Source organism: Typopeltis vanoorti, chromosome 2 (assembly GCF_054136105.1).
Source record: "Typopeltis vanoorti isolate ZY-2024b chromosome 2, IOZ_Tvanoo_1.0, whole genome shotgun sequence".
Classification (NCBI taxonomy): Eukaryota; Metazoa; Arthropoda; class Arachnida; order Uropygi; family Thelyphonidae; genus Typopeltis; species Typopeltis vanoorti.
In genome coordinates, this window is record NC_143550.1 from 167,538,818 (window position 1) to 167,555,639 (window position 16,822).

At 35.1% G+C, this 16,822-nt stretch overlaps 1 protein-coding gene across 5 annotated transcripts in view; it reads right to left on the minus strand.

Moving 5' to 3' along the window:
- Nucleotides 1-16,822, minus strand: part of LOC150109624 (oxysterol-binding protein-related protein 6-like) — a 695,026-nt gene that overhangs the window by 430,748 nt on the left and 247,456 nt on the right. For all 5 annotated transcript variants that reach the window (XM_090409290.1, XM_090409281.1, XM_090409257.1 and 2 more), the window contains one exon: nucleotides 14,467-14,775. In XM_090409290.1, coding sequence (XP_090265416.1) covers nucleotides 14,467-14,775 — 309 coding nt within the window. The remainder of the gene's footprint in view (nucleotides 1-14,466; nucleotides 14,776-16,822) is intronic.

Below are 16,822 nucleotides of genomic sequence, written 5' to 3' on the forward strand. Positions count from 1 at the left end.
CAGATTTGGTCACCTAGGTTTCTTCTTGATGGGGAGGAGGTGGAGAGGATCCAGAGGCGAGTGACCAAGATGATAGCAGGTCTGTGGAATGAACCGTATGAGAACAGGTTGAGGATTTGTGGGTTGCAAAAATTGGTTGATAGGCGGAGGAGGGGAGATATGATTGAGACATTCAAATTACTGAAGGGTTTCTATAAAATTAATTCAGAAGATATTTTTGAGAACAGGGCTGGTTGTGGGAGGACTAGGGGACATCCATGGAAACTGGGCAAAAGTGTGGTTAGTAAAGGTGTTAGATCTGGGTTCTTTACTTTTAGAGTAGTGAATGAGTGGAATGCGCTCCCTGAGTCTGTGGTGGATGCTGTGACAGTGAATGAGTTTAAGGCGAGGTATGATAGATACTGTATGAATGTCAAATAGTTGTGATGAATATGATTTGGGGCCTCCCTCGATGAGTCCAATGACTCCCTGGAGTTGCCCGTAATAATAGTAATAATATGAACTCCTTTTCAAAGAAAGTTGTGATGCCCTTTTATATTGGCCTAACCTGAATCGGAATGATTGTCTCTCTCTCTCCCAAAAGTTTGAGAGATTCTCATTTTATGTAAATACCAAAAATAGTTTTAATATTATTTATAATATTAATTTCTAGCATGTGGCAACAATTTTTAATTGATAAACCGATTGTTGTAAGCACCCTGTATTCCTGTTCTTTAATATGCATGTTGTTTCTACACACTGATGATGTACTGTTATTTTCAGTACAAAATATCTGTACTTTCATTAAAGTTTATTACTGCGGTTATTGTGTAATTTTGTTGCTTTGACTCCTAAAACTGTGATAAACCTATTGAGAATTGAAAACAAAATCTTATCATACCTGTCACCCAGAAATTTTAAACCTTCACTAACTGAAGTGGAAGATAGTACACATACAAATACAAATAGTACAGCTCAAAGACAAAAAAGAACTAAGTGCTGATGAAATAGTAGCCAAACTCATCCACCATCAAATATGGTGGAAGTGAATTAACCACTCATATACATAAACTGATAAATCTGATATCGGAAAAAGAAGAGATACCTACAAAATGGAAAGAATCACTAACCATTCCATGTATAAAAAGGAAAACAAAAGTGAATGTAAAAATTAAATTACAGAGGGGAAATTACAGAAAATTGAATTTTTTTTTCTTTGATTTTGGATAATTCTCCATACTTGTTTCTGTGTTCTGTAAAAGTCACATTCCAGTTGTTTAGAAAAACTTTCCCAATATTTTTGCTTTATGGGTCTTATTCTGTCATTTATTTAATTTTTTATTCTTTTATGTTCTTCATATTTGGCTATATGAAAAATATAAACCACCATTTATATTCTTTATATAGCGAAATGTAGATGTTCATCAAATGCAGTTATTTTTTGTTTCTGACAGTGCTTTTATTTCTTCAGTATACCAGAGAGTCCATCTTGTTTTGAATTTTCCAGTTTGTTTCAGTCCAAGTTCATGTGCTCTTGTTTAATGTTCATTTTGAATTTTTTCAAACAAGTATCTATATCATCTTCATTACTGATAATGTTTTTTTGAAATTGTTTTTTTAGGCTACTTTTCTGTGTTTTCTTAAAGTTAAGAAGAGATTGCTTACAGAGTTATTTTTTATTAAATTAAAAAAAATTCTATTCCATCAAATCTGAAGCTACTCATCAGCCACAAAATTTACTTGCCATAGGTGAGTGAACATATTTGTTGAGTCCTGCCATACTGCATAAACTGATTAATTCATGTTAAATATGGATTAATCATGTTTCGAGTAACTATAATTGTATAATCAGAAACTACTTAAAAACAAAGTAAATGGCTATTTGCTTCATTACTCTCAACAAGAGATCCCAATTATTCAGTTTTGCAAAAGATTCTGCTGTAAGTATTTTAATGGCGATTTATGTTTTTAATTTTAAACTGTTCCACATGCCACCCAAGTTGGCTCAGTGAATACTATCTGTGTCTCACCAACTAACAGCTTATTGATTGGACATTAATGTGTATTATTATTATATGGACACCTCCATGGAGTCCGAAGACTCATCGCAGGAGACCCAATCTATCATACCTTTCCTTGAAACCCATTAACAGACAAAGCACTGACAACTGACTCTAGCAACACAATCAACTCATTCGCAACTCTCCAAGCAAAAAATCTAGTCCTCACACTGCTACTTTAAATTATTGTAGTATTTGTACTGTAGGTGCAAATGAAGATTTTACCTTATTCTATTCATGGTATGAAAACCTATATATTATAGGTTTACAAGTCATTCAAGGGTCTCGAGAAGGCACATAAAAAAAAAAAGAAATGAATTTCAGTGTTAGTGTGAGACTACCTTGCTTGCTTGAAGCACAAAGGAGCTTCATGAAGTTCCATGTTTAACCTCTAGCATAGGGTTTTGGATTATCTTATCTTCATGTAACTAAAAATGTTACTAAAGGTTTGATCTTTTATCGATGGGATTCATATAAAACATGTGCAATCACAAATTTCTAAACAACTTATAATAAACTATGTATTCTTTTCAATCTGCTTTCTAAATGAATAAAATAATTCATACTCAATAAAAAATATGTAGCACATTAAATCCCTCTCTATACTCTACAAAATGTAACCCAGCCCAGAGATGCTTACAACTTAATCATGAAAAAAAGGGCTTACAATGCAAATCCTTTTTTTTTTATTATTATTTTGTCATATATACAGTGGTGGATGATGGATTATCCAGGATAATAGAAAGGAAAGAAGATAAAAATACTGATAACAAGTACATGCCGATATTCTAAGGTAAAGAGATGATAGAGAGCTGAGGTATATTAGCTAAAAACAGATTTAATTAATGCTACGATATCTTACTGTTTTTGTAAGTTATAATTAGGCACAAAATACAGTATACATTGACACTGCATATAGGTGACACTACAATAGATGAGTTATGGAAAGAAATTGCACAATAAATCTAATCCTAGTAAACAATTACTTTCTTTCCATAACTCACCTATTGTAGTGTCTTCCTATATGTAGTGTCAGCCTGGTTGGCTGAGTGACTAGCATATCCGCTCTACAGTCAAAAGGCTGCGGGTCTGAATCCTGTCGTGGGCATGGATGTTTGTGATTATCTGTGAAAATGCTGATGGCAGATGGTAGATGGCATTGGTGTAGTTGAGGTTCATTGCAGTTGGTGGAGACAGAGTTGTAGAGTAGATGCCCTCCCTCAATGAGTCTTTGGAATCCCTGGAGGTGTCATGTAATAATAATAATAATAATGATTATGATTATCTTATGCAGTTTCTCAAATTTTAAGGAAGTTAATACACCTGTGGTTGTTAAGATCCAGCATATGATTTAAAGCTGATCTCATTCTAAAAAGGGTCTCTCCTTTCCTTTTATATTTGCTTCTGAAGAATAATAGTTTTCTTTCATCTAATTCATCATGAAGGATGTCCACGATGAGCCAGAATTATCACAATAATTGTAGTAGGTATGCATTTTATTGAAAAGTGTTTGCTCTCACTGGGATAAAGGATTAAACTAAATTTATTATAGTCTAACCTAGTGAAAAATAAACTTTCAACATCTTTCTCTAAATCCAGAGTAATTTAAAAAAAAGATAGTAAACCTTTTGGCAACTCCTATAGGTAAAGGTGACGTTGCTACTGCTTTTGCCTGGTATCTCCAAACTCTGGGCCTGGCTCCCACTGAAGAGACCTCAATAAAGGTCGAAACTAGTCTGGGTAGTGGCCAATCCCTTAATGCATAACAGTATACATATCCACAAGGAGATGTGTTTTGCATTATGGGAGATACTGGGATAGGAGTGTTGGTAGCTTGCTCCACCTTTGCTACGAGTTGCCCTGGTGTTGCACTACTTACCCAGGTAAGATAGTACAACACTATATTCAGTCCTGAAGATATTTTCAGCTCAAACTTTGTTTGCTCTCACTGGGATAAAGGATTAAACTAAATTTATTATTATTATTGTATGCATTTTATGTTTGTCTGGATAGTGCTCATAGTTCTTTCTGTTTGCTCAAAATAGTACAATTTACAAAAAAATGGAACTCTGTGTACTCTAGGATGAGATAAATAAAGTGAATAAGGATTGCTAGTTTCATATAAAGTTTAAATATCATGTTTAAATTGTATTACTTTAGTATTTTTGATATTTTTTAATTTTTTCCCTGCCATCTGCAGATACACACACACACACACACACACACACTAAAAGTGCAGTTGATGCAGTCTGTGTTTGAGGGAAGGTGGAGGCAAGTAAATGGGGGTTAAATATATTGTCATAGATAGCCTAATTCAGTTAAGAGAGATGGATTATCTGAGAAATAGTTCTGATTCTACTGGCTAAAGTTGTAATAATTATACAATGATATACCAAAAGGGTACAGAAGTGGTTTAACTACTGGTGAATGTACCATCCTGTTTCTGTTGATTTCCTCTATGTTAAACTGTTAAACAAAATGCACACACACAGCATTTATTTTCTATAGGCACTTCTGCATCTCATGTTTGGGAGTAATAAAAAGACATACATCATCAGCACAGCACAATTATTGTGAGGTTTGTGTATGGATTGCTTGGTGGAATGAGATGCATCATACTAGCAAAAACACACTCTGGGAAGTGGGGAAGGCAATGAATGAGGTGATTGTAAACAAGAATTAAGTTCAGATTACATATCCAAAATGGGATGGTCCTTCAGAACATTGTTCCCATAATGAGACCCTCAGAGAATTGTAACCTTGATGAGAAGACTATTGATAAGCAGGAATAAAGACATGCCATTTTTTAAAGGATTACTCTATACCTGGATTACCACTTGAATATATGGGAAATAAGAAATACTGAAGGAGTCAAGTATCTAAGAATAGTGATCATGAGAGAAGATGAGAGAACGTGATATGACGAGCTGGGAAAATAGAAAAAAGAATTTTTTTGTTGTTGTTGTTGTTTCAAAAAAAAAAAAAAAACTAGATGTTTTAGGTTCCAACCTGGTTGGACAAGTTGATAATGGAGACACTATTGACTTGGAGTGGAGATTCAACTTCCTGTGTGAAAGGAAGTCAATGTCTTTAGATAGTAAAGGATTTTCAGTCTGGTTTGAGACCACCATCCTTCTTATTGAGTAAGAAGGATGGTGGACATAGTAATTTTTGTTTGGCATCTAAGAGCAGGTTGTATGGATTATCTATTATTATTATTATTATTCAGGCCTCCATGGAGTCAAAAGACTCATCGTGGGATGTCCCCCCCCCACGAAACACAAAGTCTATCATACCACTCCTTGAACTCACTGACCATTCTCGCTCTCACCACTCCATCAGGCAATGCATTCCATGGTTCAACCACCCTCCATGCAAAAAGAGAGTAATATGAGTGAAATAACATGAAAAATTATATCTGAATCATCTTATATATGCAACCTATATATGACTAACCAAAAATCATAAAATAATGTGCCACTGTAGATTATAGTTAATAACAACGATAGTCCTGCATATAATTTATCCAAATATCTAGCAGAAACATTAACTCGACACATATGACACACTTCATCATATGTTAAAAATTCAAGCCATTTCAAATCATTAAGCAAAAAATTAAAACTAAATAGTTCTGATCTACAAGTGAGCTTCAACATTGCATCTCTGTTCACAAATATCCCATTAAAAGAAATATCAATTAGAAAATATTTCTATTTGATGTCACTACATTTTTTAAAATTTGTAACACAATTGGACCATGTTATGCATTACTTGACCAAGCATCAAATTGATGTTTGCTATCTGATGTATAATGATGTAACCTACCTATAAAAAAATCAAGACCAAGCAGGAGTCTATATTTTCATACCACAGTTTTGTTTCAAAGAACTAAACACCAAATGGAATAAGTTCCTAGGAAAATTTTACAAAACACGACCTTTTTTCCAAAAACATTAATTTGGCACTTGGTCAAGTGATGCATAATGCGGTCCAATTGCATTATTTATATGGCATAAAAAAATCTACTTCCAAACTAAAGTCATGAAAACTTTTTTTATGAATAAAAAAAAAGCTTTTTCCTTTGCATCTTCATATGATCTACAAAACTTAAAGAGGATCCTTGTTATATTTCCATGGTTACTCAACTATCTGTCTTAATGTGAAAATATGTTCCCGACAATCACTGTTTGTCCTGAATCCCACTTGTTCTTCTTCTCCAAGTTTACCTTTCACACATTTTTAAATTTTACCAGAACACTCAATAGGGAAATTCCTCTGTAATACTTACATCAGTATTATTTCCCTTTTTATAGATGGATAGCAAGAATTAAGATTGGTGGTAGAAAAATAAATAATTTAAGATATGCAGCTGATACAACCCTCATAGCAGAAATTAAGTAAGATCTGGATTGATTCTATTGGTTTAAAAAAAAAAGTGGAAAGCAACAAAGTTAGGTTTAATTTAAGCATCTGCAAAGCAAAAGTGATGGCTTCTGGAAATTTAGATGAATTTATGATTGAGGGAGATAAAACAGAGGTTACTGAAAGTTATGATTTACTAGGGTCCAGAAATGACAGTAAATAAGAAATAGCATATGTGAAGATGAAATTAAAAGGATAGCCATGGGGGAAAAAACAGCTATGTTAAACCTGGCAAAAATTATGAAAAACAGAAGTGTTAGTAAGGCAACAATTATTAAGAAGAAAGACAGAAGGTGAACTGATTCATATGAATCATAATGTCCTAACTTAAATGGATCTCATTTAAGTTAGGACAATGAAGTAAAGTTTCACGTTTCTTTATAAAGCAATTCTATGAGCAAATTGTTGATAGCATGTTCTGCAAGTCCAGACTGTTCAGGCTCATGGTATTTAATATAAGACTTGTCTTCTTCTAGCTGAATAAAAGCTAATTTCCTGTTTGTCTGAAATAAGATAATCCATAAGAGAAAGGAATCTGATAGATGCCTGAATAATTGAGAGGTGGAAGCTTGTTCTTAGGAGAAGCAAAAAATGTGGAGAATTTTCTGATGGGCTAATCGCAACAAAAGCATTCAGCAGTTTTAAAATGTTCGCTATATGTTCATTAATGACATGCACATAAGGGATAGGAAATGTGAGTTATTTCTTCTGTATTTGAAGAGGTACTATAACTGTTAAAAGCTCTTTTGATGAAAGAATTCTTAAAACCATTAGATAAAAATGGTGGAATTAATGTGTTGTAATTTTTCGAAGTAATTACTCTATACTTCAAGATATCTTTTTCTCCTGTTTTCATGTCACCTTTATCATCTCTAACTCCTTTTACAACACTCTTTCCTCCATTTCTAAGCTTCTTCAACAACCTCCAGAATATCTTACCACCTTTTTGATATTTATTTTCTATGTTTTTGCCAAAGTCCTCCCATGACTTTTGTTTAGCTAGTTTTACACAATGTTTCACTTTCTTACATTTGTCTCTGTATTCTCTAAGAGCAAAAGCTGAACTTATTTGCCAGGAACTTTTGATATGCTTTCTTCTTTTCCTTAACTGCCTCTTTAACTTCCTGTGTCCACCATGGAGTCCTGATTTTTCTATCCTTGCAGACAACCTCACCACATGCCTCTCAGGCTGAATCAATCAGGGCTTTCTTCAAAGCTTGCAACTGAATCTCCAAGGTTTGGTTCCTGTTCTCAAACTCATTCATTTTTTCTTCAATAATCTTTGTGTATGTTAGTCTACAGTTCACATCTGAGAGATGCTCAACTTTTATTCGCTTTAAAACTTTCTTACATGTTATTCTTTTCAATATGAAATTCAATTTTATCCTGCTCAAGACTAAATAGTGATCACTTCCAATTTCAAATCCTCTGTACACTCTGGTGTCCTGCACCAGGGAGAAAACATCACTATCAACAATAACATAGTCAGTGAGACTTTTCTTATTCCTTGCCTCTTCTCTTCATGTGAATTTGTGCACATTTTTATGTTGGAACATGGTGTTAGTAATAACCAGTCCATGTCCTGAGCAGAAATCCAACAGGTATTTGCCATTATTATTAGCATTGCTCTTTTCTCCGAATTTCCCAAAATATTTTTGTATGTCTCACAATCATTTCCTACTCTGCTATTCAGATCCCCAACAAGAACCAACTTTTCCTTTTTCATTGTGTCAGTTGCTTTTTCTAAAGCCTCAAAAAATTCCTCCACTTCTACCTTAGTAGAACCTTCTGTGGGACCATAGGCACAAATAAGTCTCACTGTCCAGTTCCCCATTCTCATATTTGCCCACATCACTCTACTTGAGACTGCCTGCCATTCAAGAAGATTAGCCTCATATTTTGTGTTGAATACTATGGCTACTCCTTCTTTTTCTTGATTGTCATTGCCTGAATATAACATTTTGTATTTATTGCTCAGAAAGATCTCACCAGTTTTTGTCTTTTTTGTTTCAGTCACCCCTATTATGTCAATCTGGTACTTATCTAATTCCTCAGCTAGCTCCATTTCTTTGCCATTCAGGCTTCTTATGTTGATAGTACTGATCTTTAACTCGGGTGATGTTGAGTTGGGGTGTGTTTTTAGATTTGTTCTAGTAACTGACTTTTTGCTGTTTGCCCTGGAGAAAACAACGGGGGCCTTGTTTAACCAGTTGACGCCCCAGCCAGCATGAAATTTTGTCATGTTGTACCATCATTTTTTATTTTGGTTTAACCAATAAGAATACAATTTGGTCAGCTAAATCCCAAATTGCCAGCCCATCCTCGTTAGTTCAGCATTCAGGTAGATACCCAACAGGGTGCACCACGAGAAGGTGAGAATTGGACATTATGTCAGAAGCCCTAGTCAGTTCTCTGCAGTTCCCCTAGAAATAAATAGACTAAAGTCAAGGCACTCTCCAATCTTTATGGCGAAAAATATTGTTGAGACAAGTTTTAGCATGAAGGAGAAGTGAAAAGAATCATGGTGCAACACTTCAACAGGGGACTTCCATGAATTAGTGGACCCAACACAGATGCCTTCGGGTTTTGACCTACCTCGGAAAACTTGGTGTACCCTTAACAGAATTCACACAAATCATGGCAGATGTACAGACCAGCTTTACAAATGGGGCATGATTGCCTCACCCAGGTGCGACTGTGGATCACCCAGCCAGACAATCAATCATATTACAGTAGAATGTGTCCAACGTGCATACTGTTGGACTTCATTCATGCTACACCAAGTGCAGTTGACTGGATAATAAACCTAGACATACAGTTGTAGTCTATTCTTGAGTATCTCTTTTATGACTGTATTATTATAGTACATATTATTATTATTATTAAGAGAGACCTCCAGGGAGTCAGAGACTCATCGAGGAAGGCCACATACTACACACACCAGCTATCATACTTATTCTTGAATTCATTCACACTGCTTGCACTCACAACATCCAATGACAATCCATTCCAATCATGCGCCACCCTATGAGAGAAAAATTTAGTCCTCACCTCCTTCTTAGTGGCCTTCTTTCTCAGCTTCCCAGGATGGCCTCTCGTCCTTTCCCCACCCTCCAAAATATGTCTATTAAGTATTATGTTTATATATATAAATGATTATTGTAATGTAACACTTTTCATGTGTGTCATGTGTGAGCCATACGCTAAATAAATAAATCAGAAAATTAAATAATATGGGGAAATCTTCAAAATAGTATAATAAAACCAAAATAAAGATTTCAATAGCAATGTTAAGGTTGTATTATTATATGGATCAGACATGAAAGCTAACCCTAAAACAGGAAACTAAATTAAATAGTTTTCAAACCAAATGGCTGATAAAATTTTTAAAATATTTTTGCTCTGACATGGATTCCAGAAGGAAAATGGAAAACCCTAAATTAACTTGGCAGAGAATGACAAAAAAGGAAAGAAGATTGGCTTGCTGGAAGAGCTGGAGAGCAGCTGAATTGGTGGCTCATTACAGAGGTATCTGGAAGAAAAGGATCTCGGCCTTATGTGCTATCAGGCACAAAGAGGATAAATAAATAAGCAGTAAGTTTTATATATCTGTCTTGGAGACACCTTTATGCAATGGAACTATCTTACCCTCTTTTCACTCCCTGGAAGCCACCAGTGCTAAGACTTAGATTGAACAACTTCATTAGAGGCAATGCCAATTCTCTTGCAGATTCACGCAATACATGAGCTGACATGCCATCGTCAGCAACTGCAAAATCACCACCTGGATGATATACCTTTGCAAAACAATCACTGAGTAAGTCAACTATTTCTTTTGCCTCTGTCACTTTCCTGCCATCAGCATTTTTAAAACCATCCTACCATAGTCATTTTTCCTCTTGTTTGCTGCATAATGAAAAACTCTTTTGGGTTTACTTTAGCCTGCTAAGCTGATTTTCTCTCATCATCTGATTTGGCCTTTTTTACTATACTAGTCACACCTTCTTGCTTGCTTTGTACTGTTCATGAGTATGTTGATCACTTTTTTCTTTATATTCCCACCCACAATGTTTTCTTTTGTTTGCAGCTCTTGCTTTATATCCCTACTCATCCACTTAATTCCAACTTGGTTTATCATCTTGACCTTGGGTATGCACAGGCTGATACTGCTACTCTCAAGCAATCTCTGACCACTTTCCATGCACTACTGATATTCTTTCCTTGCAGCTTCTGAAGCCATGGTACTACTCCAAGATGCCTTCTAAGTCTGTCACAATTACCAGCTTATAGTTCAACATAAATCCTTTCTTGGCATGAGAATTCCACATTTGGCAACTTTCCAGAACAAGATATCATGGTCACTATCCAATTGGAGGCAGAGTGTCTACTTTGATATGGATATATTTTCTGATGCTGATCCCCTCTATAACATTTTGTTTCAGGTAATTATCTCTTAGCAACTGTATAAATTTCACTTCCATCTTGCCACGCACCCTTTGCACCCTCCAATCTACATCCCCATAGTTGAAGTCTCTCGTTATAATTATTTGATCTGCACTCATTGTGTTAACTGCTGATACATGACGTCTACATCTTCCTGTAGACCATCTGGTCCACAGCAGCAACCAACAATATATTTTGTATCATTGGCCTCTATCTCACACCAGATGGACTCAAATGAACCATCTTTCCCAGACCTTCTAATTTTGTAGCTTGTAGTTCTTCGGCTATCGTCAGCAATACCCCACCTCCTGTCCTAGTCCCTCTATCTTCCCTGAAAATGCAATACCCTTTATATTCTATCCCTGTAACTAAATCATTTTCTGGCAACCAGGTCTCACTGATGCAAATAATTTTTGGCCAAGTCGACTAACAATGCCAAAATCTCCTCTCCCTTATTCATGATACTTTTGGCATTCATGTGCATGCATTTCAACATCCTCTTGTACCCACAATTATCCTTGTGTAATGTTATTACCAACCTATTTAAATATCTCTGAAATCCATTCAGCATTGCATAATCATTTCTGTGCACATGTGTAATTATTCCAGGGATGGCCAGACTCATGCTTGATTGCATCTCCCTAATATCTCTAGTTTCCCTGGTTTTGCACTTGCAAACACTCACTAAACAACACTTTCTCCAAACATCTAACTCAATGATTTAAATGTGTTCTGTCAGGAATATGTAAGTCCTTTCATCCATCAAATTCACTCTACAAATCTGTAAACTGCATACCATTCCCCCTGCACAATCTTCTCATTGACTCATTAACAATCATGGCCCTTCTTCTCAACTCTGTCTTATCATACCAAGGAAGCAGACTCACAATATTTATTTCTTTACTCTTCATTTTCACTTCTTTCAACAACTCTTTCATATCTTCCCTTTCTGCATATTTCGCCCCTTTCAAATCACTTGTTCCAGCCATAACAATCATCTCTTCCATTTCTCCCTTCTCACATCATCTTGCATGGAGATTCGATGATAAGAGGTATACTAAATGCATTCATCACTTTCTCATCAAATCTCCATACAATACCGTATCCTTATATCCAGTTTCTTGTATTTTCACACTTTCCTTATTCACTTTTTCTTTCAATCTCCCACCTGCTGTACCACATGATAATTTTTTCTCCAGTCTCTAGCTCTTGTTTTTGTCCAGTGATGGACACCAATTAAGTGCTCTATTTCACTTCTAATTGTCACTCTTCATCACCCACATTACGTTCAGCTACTTCTTTCATGATCTCATTCCAAACACTATCTTTCACTACTTTGAAATTTGCCAGAACACCTTTGTTATCTTTCCTCACATTGTTAATATTTATCACTTCATTTTCCTGATACCTTTCTACAAAACTCACATTTCTTGTATAATATTTATATATTTTTTTATTTTGATTGTTGATATTTGGTCCTTTTTACTAAATATGAGACATTTTCTTTGGATTTTATTGGACCATGATTTTTTATATAAATATATGTATACAATCGTCAACCAACTTCACCTCATATTTAGTGGCGAAACTGGTTGACGATTGTATACATATATTTATATAAAAAATCATGGTCCAATAAAATCCAAAGAAAATGTCTCATATTTATATGTTTTAGTGTACAGTTCACCTGTTTGACTTTGATTCTTTCTTATGCACTTTTCTTTTCCATGTGATATAATTACCCTTTCTGAACTGGTGTGATGATATCACTATCAATTGACATTTGATGACATAGTCAGAGAAACATTTATTTCTTGTGTCTTCTCTCCATGAGAATTTTTGCATATCTTTATGTAAAAATTCCCATGGAGAGAAGACACAAGAAACAAATGTCTCACTGACTAGAACAAGTGAATTAATTTGAAGTGAAATGATTTGAGTAATTACTAGTCCATGTCCTCTAGAAAGTACTTACCATTATCATTACAAAACACTTATAAACCAATATTTAAACTGGCTTCTGTTATCCACTTTCCTAAAGACAAGTCCACCCATTATCAATACCAGGAGTGTAAAGGATATACTGCCAATATATGGTAAGGAATGTAAAATTTCTTTCATATATTTAAAAATTTATTGTAAAAAGATCCTCTGCTAAACATGGAAATGAACAATAAAATTATATAATTTTGAATCAGTAGGGAAAAAATAGATTAGCAGACGATGTGTTTAACATCCTACATGCAGTAACAAGGAGAAAACCCATTACTCTAAAAATCTGCTTCAAAAGCAAAAGATTACAGCTGCATTTATTCTGCAGACCACTTCTAATTTAAACAAATTTACTTGTAAAAAAATTACCATAGATTTGGGATAGTGTCATCCTCTAGGAGGATGACACTAGAGCAAAAGCAAAACTTTGTCCCCCTGAATACATACAGAGGATGTAACCAGAAGAATTAAATACGTCTTTGAAGTTTCATGTTCTTATTTATTATTATCTTACAACCTCCTCAGAATCCAAAACTCACTGTGAGAAGTCCCTCAGTCATATACAGTTTATCACACTTTGCCTTAAATACATTCACATTCTCTGTAGTAATCACACTATCAAGCAGAACATGCCAATCATTCACCACTCTCCATGCAAAAAACCTGTTTCTAACTCTTTTGCTCACACCCTCCTTACACAGCTTCCATGGATCAACTGGAAGTCAGTGTCCTCCACATCATTGCCAGAATTCATTGTACTGTCCCTATAATTTTAGCAATGTGTCCTTTTTTAGGTCCCAATCCACCATCACCTACCAGATCTTTTATTTCCTCCACCTCCTACAATATATCTCCCCTAATTGCACACTTTACATTTTATCTTTGTTTTCAGAGTTGTAAATACTTACACTGGACAACACTGAACTGGCAGCCACTTTCATGCCATTCACTTAGTCAATTGAAGTCTCCTTGTACAGCTATAGCTTTGCATCATCTGAAAAAACAGCTGAATATCCCCATTCAAACTTTCCCCCGTGTTAATGATATTGATAAACAGCAATCACTCTAAAACAGACCACCGAGGCACACCACAAGTGGCTTTCTTCTTCTGAGATATTGCTCCCTCCATACACAACTTGCTGATACCTATCCAATAGCCAATCTCTAATCCTTTATCTATTATCCAACCTCATATTTCCGTTTAACTATCAACTCATCATGTGATAATCTATCGAAATCTTTTGCAAAAACCTAAGTATATCACTATGTATATACATCTTTCTGTATCTGATTATGAATTGTATGGCTTTGTTTCATTAACCTTGAAAATGCCTCAATTATGTAGGTTAAACATTGTAATTAAAATATTTACTTTTGTACCTGTTGCATTATGATCAGTCATTAATTTTATTTTTTTGTAAGTAATATCTAGTCAATAACATGACTAATGTGTTACAGGTTTACAAACTTTTTGAGTGATTATTATAAGAAAAATAAAATAACATAAAATTAATAAGGAATTTTTAAATGCTTATAACTTGAAATAAAAAAAGTATAAATTGATTACTTTATGCCATCCTTTAAGAGGCCATTTTCTCCTTTTCATAAGATAACCCTCATATTTGTCTGGCTTTTCCTCACATCTCTGTCCATCACGCAGTCCTTCAAGTATCTCCCATTCACTTCCGCGATGTGCTTTCCTGCGGTTATTATGAGGTGAAGATTGTTTACTTTCAGGTTTCTCTTCTGTTATTAATCCCACAGAAGTTGGTCCATTGGATGTGGTTAAAGAAAGTGTAAGCGGTGCTCTTATTTGTGGGGGAGGCTCTGATTGGTGGGAATTATGTGATAAACTATTTGTACCTATACTTAGATCCTGAAAAAAAAAAAGTAAATTTCATTATCCAACTAAGCTATGCTATATATGTATTACTTATTTAAACAATATATATATCATAATATTATGAAATAAAATATGAAATTCTGTTAAAAGGCCTGTATTTTTTTTTTCAATTGTTATACATTCAGCATTATCATTAACCTTAACCATAAAAAAACAACTTATAGCTACTACAACATTTTCACATTCATACTGAGGTCATCTTCTGGAGTGCATAATTTAAACACTAGTCAAGCATTAGTTTCATGTTCTATACTATCCAAGTTTTTCACATCCACTCAGACTGTTCATAGTATAGTACAAGACATTAAACTCCAGGTACCTGTCTTATTTGATGAGGCTCCTGTTTCATCTATTGATGAAGCAATCCTTCAAATTAAGACAGTAGTCCATGATGATTTATATATTTGGAGTGACTGCTAACACTAGGTCAGTAATCATCAGTTACAAGAGCAGCAACCTCAAGGTCTGGATGCAGTCGCTCAGTAAGAGTTGCATGATTTAGTTCATCATCCTTGGAAGGCATTGTCACAACATCAGCGTGACATCTACTGCAGATGTTCCACCAAATTCACCCAGAATAATCATATGAAGCTACATGAGAATACAAGTCTTTGTATTAGATATCTGATCGACATATTCCTTCAGTCAATTTGTATTTCAAGACAATGCCTTCAATGTTAAAATTGTCATTTCTTTTACCTTCTGGCTAGGATTCAATACAGTTGGAGAAATTGAGAGACAGGAATCAGACCTTGTCCTCAAAAGGCTTTTGGAAGAAATATGCACGGGACAACTGTCCATTCAGAATTGACAGTACTAATAAACAAACTTTTATTGCTGCTCCAAAGTCCTGTCAGAATAACCTACTATTGCTTTCTGGTGCTACATTTTCTACCCTTCCTTCCTTCCATAGAGAGAGAGAGAGACATACAGGGGTGGTCAGAAAGGTGGTGGAAGATAATGAGGACCATGCTGAAAGCAGTGAATAGAGAGATTAGGACAGTTTAGATAAGATTAGCCGATGCAAGAAAAAGAAGAAGAGGAAAGTGACAGTGACATAGCGAGAGAGAGAGAGCAAAGGAGAGATTGGGTGGGAGTAACAGAGGGAATGAAAGTGAATGAGATAGGAAATGAGAAGGTGCAAAGAAAGTGTGAAAGTAAAGAATGAAGGGTTGAATGAAAGATATAAAGACTTACAAACAATTTGAGAGAAATTAGAAAAGAGAGAGTGAGGGATACTAATATAGATTAGAATTAAGTTGAATTAATTAGTATTGAGTTGGCTATAATGAGAGTTCACATTTATGCATACTAATTACAGGATGAAGTGTGAGAGACTGCTAAAACATCTGAACATGTGAAGCTGCTGAAAAAGAAGAGAGAGGTGTAATGGAAGATAAAGAAATGCTTAACTGAGAAGGAAAGAGAGGTTAAGGTGAGAAAATTTTTGATAAGAGGAGTGCTTAATTAAAGTGTGATGAAATAATGCTTCCCAAGTGTCAAGTATAAATGAACTGGAAGGTGGAAAGTGTGGAATGAAACAGATATAAAAGAGTTATTGTTGGTAGCAAAGGTGAGAGTGTAAAGATAGTGAGTCTGTCACCACATGATATGATAGAGGCAAGCTGACAAGGAGGAATCATGAGTGCAGATAAATCAATGTTGGTTGTGCAGGAGAAAGTAAATTTGATCAATGGAAGGAGTTATATATGGCTGACAGTTTGCACTTGAATGGATTTGGTGTTAGGAGTCCTGAAAAAAATGGATGCTGACTGGAGTTAGATTAGAAGTATAAAATCAGAGAAACTACAGCTATTAGGATGAATGGGTACCAAATAAGGCAAGGGGGAGGGGGGAGAGAAAGGGCTGAATTTAGTTATTGAGATAGCAGATCAGAATGGGATGGTCTGTAAAAAGTATAAAGATAGTTGTGGACCTAGGAGACTACTATACTTTAGGTACACTAATGCCAGAAGCAATCGGAACAAGAGAGAGTTTCTGGCATTGGTCAGTTCTTTCT